The 10875-nt window shown below is 33.6% G+C and overlaps 1 protein-coding gene across 1 annotated transcript; it reads right to left on the bottom strand.

The window, feature by feature from the left end:
* Positions 1-431: 431 nt before the first annotated feature.
* On the bottom strand, positions 432-7042 carry LOC111710328 (Niemann-Pick C1 protein). Its single transcript, XM_023484392.1, has 5 exons — positions 6937-7042; positions 5691-5756; positions 4483-4586; positions 761-4299; positions 432-611 (listed from the first exon to the last, which is right to left on the bottom strand). Exons 1-5 carry the CDS (start codon positions 6986-6988, stop codon positions 485-487), a joined length of 3888 nt encoding a protein of 1295 aa, XP_023340160.1. The 5' UTR covers positions 6989-7042; the 3' UTR covers positions 432-484.
* Positions 7043-10875: the final 3833 nt, after the last annotated feature.

The raw sequence follows: 10875 nt of genomic DNA, 5'->3' as shown, positions 1-10875 counted from the left end.
GTAATATCAATTATATGACACAATTGTAAACATGTAATTAAGATTTAAAATTCGGTGATGGTGATGGACCCAACCTCTATAGAGTAAGAAAAGTAGATGTTAGTTCCACATTATTGAAAATATATTTCGGTCTGGGTTGACTCTCGTCAGTTCTTGAGATTGTTTCTGTCACAAAGATTAAAAAACATACATGTAATTAAGAAACAGAAAATATAAATATTTAGTTTTAAAAAGAAGTAATTCTAACAATTTTCCTTTGTTTGTCCTGCTAGTTACGTCTTTATGATGAAAACAGAGTTTTGCTTTGAGGAAGGTTGTGAATCAGCTTTAAATTAAAATCCCTCTACCGATTCCTTATCTTTCTGGGAAACTGAGATTTCTTGCAACGCACATTAATTGATATCTTTTTATTTACATAAAGTACATATAAATAATGATTTCTAGCAACTTTATATTAGAAAATCTTAAACATAGAACTTTCTGCCTACACTTTGTTGAGATGTTTTCGTTTGGTCATATGCTCCCTTTCCTCAGGGCCAAAATATGATAGGACAACAGGAAGGAAAATCAGGCCATGTGCTGCACCAATTAGAACAATAGAAAGGTACATTCTAAACAGATAGAAAATATTGAAAAATCAGACTTTTTTTACCATAAAAATAAAAAATCAGACTATTCCACCATAAAAATGAAAAATCAGACTATTGCATCATAAAAATAAAAATATCAGACTATTCAAGCATAAAAAAGTTGTTCTCACCTGAAGTAAAAAATTGTGAAAATTTGAGACTTTGCAAAGCCCAGCACGATTATTCCAGAAAATTTAGTTAAAGTTATTCCTGAAAGAACTGAACTGCCCATCTTTATCAAAGCAGCTTCAGCACGTTTAACCTTGTCTGCACCAGGCTCCATGGCAAAGGTTCTTGTGATATGACTGCAAAACTCGACACTGATTCCAACAGCCATCACTAGATTCACGAGAGACACTGCATTCAGGGTGATATGCCACCAGTACATAACCCCGATAAGATTGACAAGGATGAAGAATATTGTAATGATGATGATAACAGAGGAGATAAGATCAAATCCCATCAATATAAAGGTCACAATGAAAATGGCTCCAAGGGATATAACCAGTGACTGCATGGTATCTTCCCACATAGTAAGATATTGTTCATAAAACACATAAAAGATGGAGTACGGGAAAACAGTGACATGATTTTCAGGATCTTGTCCATCGTTCATGACTTCGGTCATTTGAGCTGAGAGTTCTCTAGCTCTTATCAAGGCAGAATAGTAATCTTTGCTGGTCTTTAGAATAGTGTGGAAGGCCATCATGTTTGAGTGCACCACCTCATACCTTGGTTGATCATATCCAGTAGTAAAATTTAATTGATTTTCATAAATCTCTACAATCTGAACCCCATCACCAAAGGCTGCATGCCCGCCACTTGGACAGTCTTCAATTGGATTCGCATCCAGAAACCATCCAATTGTTTCTTGGAAATCTTTTTCTGATGGTTCTGTTGAAATTTCACAAGGAAGACAAATTTCTGTATCTTCTTCTGATGGACACGGAATCTTGGGAGTTGATGTGTTAATGGCTACATGATCAAAATATCTACAGCAAGCTGGATCAGACACCCAACTAATATAATTATCTACCCAGTTCATAGCAGATGTTGCAAGAAAGGATTCCTCTGGTATTTTAGCCCATGAATGTGCTAGCGTTCCAAGTGAGACTTCATTGCACCTAGCATGGCCCATGCAAAGTTTATTTTGATCTTCTGGCTTTGAGAAGTCTAGAGCCCCATTAGTGTTGTTGACAACAAAATAAACTGGTGGTCCAACAGAAAGATAATCCTTCAGAAAAAGAAAATATTTAAGGACAAATGAGTCTTCAGGCATTGAGACTTCTTGATCCAAGCCAACTTCCACTTTTGAACCTACAGCCAATGAGGTACAAAAAAATCCAATAAAGACAATCATAACAATATTTCTTATCCATATCTTCATGAGCATTGGAGCGTATAAATGTTGAAAAAACCAATACAGTGATCCATTATCTTTCTTCTTTGAGTCTCCAACATGGTATGGTTTTAAACAACAAAGTTTATATTTTTTGGTATTTTCCTGGCGTTCCATGTCTAAAGAAATGAGCGCCACAAAACATGTAATTTGCATGAAAAAGTCAATTAATAAGGCCATTCCTGCATACAAGGCAAATGCTCTCACAGCTGGCATGTCTGATAAAGATCCCAAAAAGAAACATGTTGATTCTGAGACTGAGCTTAGCAGCATCGATGGTGCAATTTCCCCAACAATTCTTCCAACATGTTCTGCATGGCTCTCATAATCCTTTCTTGTACTTCTCTGATAGGACTGAACAAGAATGAAAATGTTATCCACACCAACTGCTAGGACAAGGAATGGAATAATTTCAAAAATAATGAGAGTTGCTGGTATGCCAATCATTCCAAAAATTCCAACTGATGCAGATACAGAAAGCAAAACAATCATCACTCCAAAAAGTCCCAATGTTATCTTGCTTTCGAACATTAGTCCTGAAACTGATGCCGTGTTGTACTGACCAAGGGATATTGTTATGTAAAGAAACATGAGAATGTAGGATATTGCAATTGTTGCCAGATCACCATAGGTTTCTCTGTTCAATTCATCCTCAATGCTTCTTTCTGAATTAAATGCTATTTCCATGTACTCTCTTGGCATTTCATTTGATTCCCAATCCTTCATAAAATCTATGAAGACCTCTTCCCATGCCATAGCTTTTTCAAGACTAGTGATATCATCAAGATCTGTACTTTTAGTATCATAGTTGTCTAGAATGATTGTCATCACAAGTGCTGTAGATTCATAGTACTTTGGATTTTTCGGAAATCCTGTATTTCCATTGGGAATGAATCCTCCTAATATATAGTAAGGACTAACTGGTCCACCCCAGGTTGACATGCAAGGAGTATTTGCTGCATCAAAGGGTAGAGCTGGATTGTTACTACAATCTAAGAAATGGTCCAGGTACGTGTAGAGGCCGCCACTAACATTTGCTTCTATTTCTAGCAGATCTGCAGAATCTTGCCAATACCCCCAAATGTTTTGAATGTTGCAACCTATTCCTAATGGTTGGTTGCAAACATCTACAAGTGATAATGTTTCATTCTTGTATGAAAAAGTTAAGTTTTGAATTTTTTCTTGTAAGGTCAGCACATCAAGGAGAAATTTCTTATTGAACACAGGTCCATATGTTTTATTTTCCCCATAGACATCAGTATAGCTAAACTGTGTAATTTCATTTTCTGGACTTTCAATTGATTTTATAATGACTTGTGCAGTTCTGTAGAAGGGACGAAATTCAGAATCAAAGAAATCCTTTTCAACTCTGGACCGGGAGAGTGGGGATGCCCATAATTCTATTGGATCAGTTGTTACTTCTAAATTTACGATTCCTATTGAGAGACCAATAGCAATAAATAATGAGCATCCAATTACAGTTTTAGGATATGTTGAAGCTATTTTCCCCCACCAAGTGAAAAAAGTGGAAATTGCATTAAGGAATGCATCTCCGACCCAGCGCAATTGTATGGAAATAAATATAAGAGTAATGCTGGTAAAAATGGCCACTGCAATCACTGTCATTCCATCCATCCCACTGATAAGAAAATCAGTTTCAACAGGTTCAAGTTTGGGTTCATCCAATGAGCCACTACAAGCATCCTCACAGTCAACGCACTTGCAGCCTGCATAACTTGCTAAACCGTCATTGAATGGTGGTGGATCTTTACAGGATGTGACAAGCTGGTTGTGATATGTGAATCCTGTTTCTGAGGTTGTAGTATCACCGTATTCATAACTGATATCGAAAGGAGAGTATCCATTTTCAGTTGTTCCTAGATAATTCCACCACCTTTCCGCAGTACAATAGTCTTCACCCCATGGGCCACATGCAACTACCATGACAGTGCCAGACAATCCAGGAAATTGTACATTTTTGCAACTGTCAAAGGTTGCTTCATTGAATTCCTTATGTACATGATAAAGTACACTGCTCACCATTTCCATTGTCATGTTTTCATAATCCCCTGATCCTGGTCCCGTCACATACTTTTCCACTTTCAGAAACTCAGACTGGTGCGGTGAACATGTCAAGTCACAAAAGTTTTTCACAAAGTTAAAGTAGCATGTTGGACAACTATTTTTAAAAAGTTGTGCAGGAGCTACAAAGTTTACTTTCAAAAGTTCTAGTTGTTCAACACTGCAGCAAATACCATCTCCAGAGATTTCCTGAAAAGCATAAATAGTATAAAAGGTTCCTTTAACAAAATCATTTATACAATATGATAAGGAACATTTTTTATTTATACTGAGTTTGTAAAAACAGTGTGATTTAGTGTATGTTGTCTTGTTCAATAATATATATAATAATATGAACAATATTCTATTCCATTATAAAACTATATTCTATACCTCTTCAAGATGTGGACACACTTCTCTAATAAGCTGTAAGTGTTCCTGTTCTGCAGTCCACGAGGGTCCATCATATCTACAGTTTAGCTTCATACAGTTGGGACCTATAGTATAATCAAATTAGTAAATTCCTTCGAAATATTATATCTACAGTTAAGCATCATACAGTTGGGACCTATAGTATAATAGAATTAGTAAATTCCTTCGAAATAGCCAATTAGCTCCATCATATCTACAGTTGAGCTTTATACAGTTTAAACCCAGTCGACAGTGATTGTTAACCCTATCCCTGCTAGGGTACTTGAAAACCAGGAAATTGACCCCCCATCTAAATCCTATGCTTGATGTCCAAATATGAAAAATGATACATCATTGGAAAGCTTTTATGCTCTACTTTTAGAATCTGAAAAAATGGCAAATTTTCAAAAATTGTAATTTATTTTGCAAAATCCAGTTTTTTAATAAAATGTTTGCAAAAAAAAATGTTCAAAAAATGATAAAATATACACTTTTGAAAAGCTCCATGCCACTTCAAGTCTGCAAAATTTTTTGCAAAAATTTAAATAACCTATTGTGTAATTAAGAAAACTAAAAATGTGCAAATTTCTTTTGACAGGTTGTATACAAATAATTTGCAAAAATATCTTTGCAAAACTTTTGAAATCCATTTCCTTATGGCATAAGCTTTTGAAAAGCTAAAAATTGTTAAAATCTGACAACTGGAAGTGGGTCAAAACAAAGATTTAGTTTGTTACAAGAAAAGTAGTCATTCAGGCCCGGTTTTAGACCTAAAGGGAGGGCTCTGGGTATTTAGGAAAAGTCAGCAAATTTCAACAGCCCCAGACCAATACTTATGTAAAAAAAACTAAAGGGGGGGGGATTCCCCACACAGGAACAGGGTTAATAAACTTTTTTTTAACTTGCACTAAGGGTCCATCACCTACGTGCTTTCTATAATTCTATCCTATAATGTTTTAGTTAACAAGAACATGTCCAGGAGCATCCATCATTATCCACAGATGTCCACAACAAGAGGATAATGCTCACCTCTTTTATCCTTTAGACTATTAAATGTTTATGTATGCCTGTAATGTCTAACATAACACCAGATTATTTCAAAACATCCTGGAAGGCTGGGGATCATGGATTATTTTGGCGAATTATAGGTCTATTTTGACACTAGAGGGTATGTGTTAACATGTTTTTACCTGTATCTGCAAAGTCTGGGTTACATCCACAAGTGGAATTCCATATACAATCTCCTGATACCAACCCTGAATATACAATTTTAGATAAGACAATCTTTAAATATACTTTTCTTGTATGTAAGTTTGTATACAATAAATGACAAAACAGCAAAACCGATTGGGCCCAATTTTTTTGCGGGACCTCAGATGACCCTAGGCAAGGTTTATGAATGCTCAGAAGTTAAAAAAAATTGTCTCCAAAAAAAAAATTATTTTTGTAAAACTTTGAAAATCCACGGGTTTTTGGGATCCCGGCCCATATCCAGAGTAAAAGTTGATAATACAAACTATAACCAACATTTCATTAAACATGACGATGACAACAATTCCCAATTTTAAACTTTTTTAAAATCAAAATTATAATACGAGTTCTTTTATATTAAAGATCTTGACCGTTTTCAAGACAATATTAGGTTTTCCATTTTCGAACATATCCTTGTTTGAAACATTGTCGCGTTTTCGAGACAAAATCCACTTTCCCGTTTTTGAGTATAATCCACAATTCAAAACAAAACTCACTTTCATAACTTACAAAATAAATCACTGAAAACAAAAATGATCCTATTAAGACTAAATTAACTTCTGAATTATTTCTAGAATCTAAGTTTCCACATTTTATTAAATTAGAGAATATCGAGGATTTATTTTCAAGCATTGCATTTTAAACAAACAGTTTCCCACATTTCTAGCTAAATCTATATTGTTAAACAAATGATATTAATATTTTCATTTCAAAATGCTGTAATGATTTTTAAATTATAAAAGAACAAGGATATGTTCCGAAAACGCGACATGAGCTGAAATTTTGTAATTGTTTCAAAATAGGGATATGTTCGAAAAGGAAATCAAGAATCATTAAAAATTAATTATCACACCATATTATTAGTTTAAAATTTACCTTGATTGTTTCAATATATAGTTTTAGCCATTTTTTACAAAAAATATGGTGTAATTTTGTTCTACTCGTCTTGGATTTAAAGATATATACTCTTGAAAAAGATAACTAGATTTGGCCCATTTCTAACACTCAGTGTTAGAAATGGGCCAAGTGTTAGATTTGGAACTAATATCTCCTGTATTTACATTACAAAGCATTTATATTTTATAATGAGATATTAGTATATCTTTTTTTGTTTAAAAGTGAAGTTAAACAAACGAAAAGAACTCCAAGATGAGTTCTGAATGAAATAAAAATATGATTACTTACCTATGCCTGAAATGAGAATACCGAGGGCTCCAAGGAACAATGTCCTCTCCATTTTAAACCTGTAATTAAAAAAGTACTTAAAACGAAATTGAAATCGGAAAGTCGTCTTTATTTTATTGATATCAACGCTGACAACTGTACCTACATCAAAACCAGAAATTACATTTTGTAAATTACATTTTGTATGAACAGAATGTTACTAGGTGACTGTAGTTCAAGACGTTCTCCAATTCGTTGATCTCCAATTCATTGATCTCCAATTCATTGATCTCCAATTCGATGATCTCCAATTCGTTGATCTCCAATTCGTGGATCTCTAATTTATGGATCTCTAATTTGTTAATCTCCAATTCGTTAATCTCCAATTCGTTGATCTCCAATTTAAGCTGTGTGTGGCCGATTCACAGTGACACTGTTTAAACCTTATTCTGATCAAAAATGTGGGAAAGAAATTGTAGTTTTGAAAAAGTGTTTTTCCTCCTTGGTTCTACAGCAAGATTCCGCAAGTTTATTTCTTGGAGAACCCCTTTCCCCTATTAGATGGAAAAACAAGTATATCTCCTTAATATAGTTGTCTACAAATGCAGTTGTCTACAAATGCAGTTGTCTACAAATACAGTTGTCTACGAATAAAGTTGTCTACAAATACAGTTCTCTACAAATACAGTTGTCTACAAATACAGTTGTCTACAAATACAGTTGTCTACAATTTCAGTTGTCTACAAATACAGTTGTCTACAAATACAGTTGTCTACAAATACAGTTGTCTACACATAAAACTGTGGACTAAGAGACGACTGTAAGACTCCATTTATGATTGTGAACACAATAGTTGTCTAGTAGTTGGACCCATTTCACTTATTTTTAATTTGTTTACTTCATAAATATTTAATTGACATAAATTTACTAAAAAATGACTGTAAGCGCAAGTTCAAGTTAGCATGCGAGCAAAAACGGCAATGCCCGAATTGCACAACGGATATCCTTACAACCTTTATCTGATAAATAATGTTGTTTTCCTTGGTTTTACAGTGTTTAATTTTTATAATTCCTGAATATTTTTCTGTACTTAAAATGCGCAAGTCACTTTTGTAGAGAACCCACAACAATTGAAAATAGACATTTTTCAAAATGATAAACATTGATATCTATTTCATACTTGATCAGACTAAGCTTTTAAGGTTACTGTTGTGAATCGGGCATTCTCATCTTTGTATGAAGGGTCACTTAAACATTACACTTACAGTTTTCTTACATTTAATGGTTTTAATAGAATAATTATTTTCTCGAATTATTTTAGTTTAGTTTCACACGAGGATCGAATAATATCTGAATCCGTGTTCAATTTTCAATTATCTTATCGTCTACGCGTATAGACATTTGATAGAGTACAGAAGATGCCGTCACAAAAATATATAACAAAAATATTTTATTGGAAAATTATAGAAGAGTATTTAACGAACATATTCCCGAAAACAATCTTATAGTTTTATCAAACTATTTTTTTAATCCCCCCCCCCCTCCCCCCCTCTCCGTAAATGTTTTAAGTTGCAGCTTCTTGTTTATAATTTACACAGGTGGGGGGACTACTGATTAGCGGAGTCAGTTAAACAAACATAAATTTTTTTCTGTCATTTTTTTAAATCAGTTTCAACACGTAATTTAAAAAGTTGGAATTTTTTTAAAGATGATGCAGTATGCATGGTCCGCCGTATTTGCACGATTTTAACACCTACTGTTTTTTATGACTCTAAAACTAAAAATCTCTTTAAAAACTGATGACATGTCCCAATAACAGTTCTGTCTCGGTTATGCGCAAGGAGCGGGGGAAGACCGGCGGCCATAAGCCACAACATTTTTCCCTTCCATGCCACATATTAGTTTTTTTGTCTTCCGCCAGCTATGAGCCACAACAGTGGTCTTCCATGCCACAGCATTTGAGTCTTCCGGCAGTTACTACGTTTTAAATGAAAAATTTAGTGAATTGAAATTGTGATTTTCAAAAATCCAGCGACGTCATGCAAAAGATATATATAAAGAACTTTACATTTAAGTTTTAAATTGAAATAATGACGATTTCTTTTCATGTAAACTGCTATTTTCCCCAAAGATATATTCAAACTTTCCTCTAAAATGCTTATTTATGAAAGTATTATGATGCACCATAAGATACTCTTAAAGTTCAAAGGGCGCCCATAACCGACAATTTGCACTATTTAACGAGAAAATAGCAAACAGTAATTTTTGTGTGTGGAAATATGTAACGCTCAGGTAATGACAGTTAATATTGTGATTTTTCTCATCTTCGTCTTTAGACTACCCCAAACAATTTGTCTCGGTGCACACAATGTATAAAATGATGTAAAATTTATTTTGTAAAATGTAAAGCAGTTTATAAATTAAACACACAATTCATTGATCTTCAAAAAACTTCTAATATTTCTTATAGGTCTCATCTTTAACGTAAAGTGGCAGGATTTTTAAAATTGCAATTTCAATAATTTAATAAACTTAATAACTGCCGGAAGACTCAAATGCTGTGGCATGGAAGACCGTGCGGTTGTGGCTTATGGCTGCCGGAAGACAAAAAAGATAATATATGGAAGGAGAAAATGTTGTAGCTGATAGCCGCCTGCCTTCCCCCGTTCTTGCAAGCTATATAATCAAGTTGTCAGTCAAATTTTCCAATAAGGTTTTCCATTCTTATCCTTGAAGTACAATTATAATATATTTTTGTTTCTGACGTAGTTTACAAGCATCAGGTGCGAATTGTACCTTTCACTATTAGTATTTGCTTTATATATCATTGAGAGGGATTAGCAACGTAATTTTGATAAACCCTCTCTCGGCTATTTAAACTTCTGCAACACTTCTTTACCTGTATATTTATGACTAAGATATCATTATTTTTTTCTTCTTAAAAGAATAAAACCAGCTAATTTGTTGCCGTAAAGAAGAGCTGGGATTAATTTTTTTAGATCAAAGTTGTGAATATCGTATGGTTGTCTCCAATATAGACTCCATATAAAAAAATTTTGTTTTCCTAAAATCAACATTTGTTTTTGTAAAATTCCTATGTAATTTTGTATTTTGTCATGGTATACAAAATCCTAAATTTCTAAATTTCTAAATAGAAAGTCATCGTTCTCAATTAACATATAGGGTTACCCACAAAAGATGAGACTAATTGGTTTACTTGGTTCAATTGGTGTGATTATGTTTATATATCACGGGTGTGATAATTTAAAACATCTCTTTTCCGACTTCATTGGCCGTTCAGGAATTCAGCCAGTTATTGAGCATGTTTTAGAAAATGTTCAGGTTTGATTTCATATGGAATATCATTCCACATATTTATAACTCTTGCACTAAAGAAATTTCTTCGTATTTCGGTGTGCACAACAGGTAACTTCAGATTCAAAGGATCACTGGACATTCTGGTTTTGTCTTTCATTTTCACTAAGACACCTGAAACTATAACACTATGACGATTCCTAGGTCAAATTAAGTTTTATGCCTTAAATAAAGCCTTTTAATGGCTTATTAAATGATTTGACAAAGAAAGTACCAAGTTTGCATCTGGATGAAATCATGAATCAAAGAAAAAATTCAGACAGTCATATTTGAAGTCTATTCCTTTGTGAGTTACCCTGTAACCTGAGAGGGCCCCCTTCAGGATTATTCCTTGTAAAATTAAACTAAAAAAATCCAAATAGATTATCAAGTACAATAGGTGGCAACAGAGAAATGAACCAATTATACAACGTCACAATTGTCAAATATAACAAGGAAAACGAAATTGTCTAACTTTAGTTGGCATGTCTTCCAAGATTGAATAAAAAAAATGTAAAACAGAAACTAAAAAACACATAAAATTGCACTTATTTTACTGTAAGATAAGCACTTTATTCTAAAATTATCACTATTATTTATAATTTT

Source organism: Eurytemora carolleeae, unplaced genomic scaffold (genome assembly GCF_000591075.1).
Source record: "Eurytemora carolleeae unplaced genomic scaffold, Eaff_2.0 scaffold561, whole genome shotgun sequence".
NCBI classification, from domain to species: domain Eukaryota; kingdom Metazoa; phylum Arthropoda; class Copepoda; order Calanoida; family Temoridae; genus Eurytemora; species Eurytemora carolleeae.
Note: the sequence above shows the minus strand (reverse complement) of the source record. Positions and strands in the feature narration are given on the sequence as shown.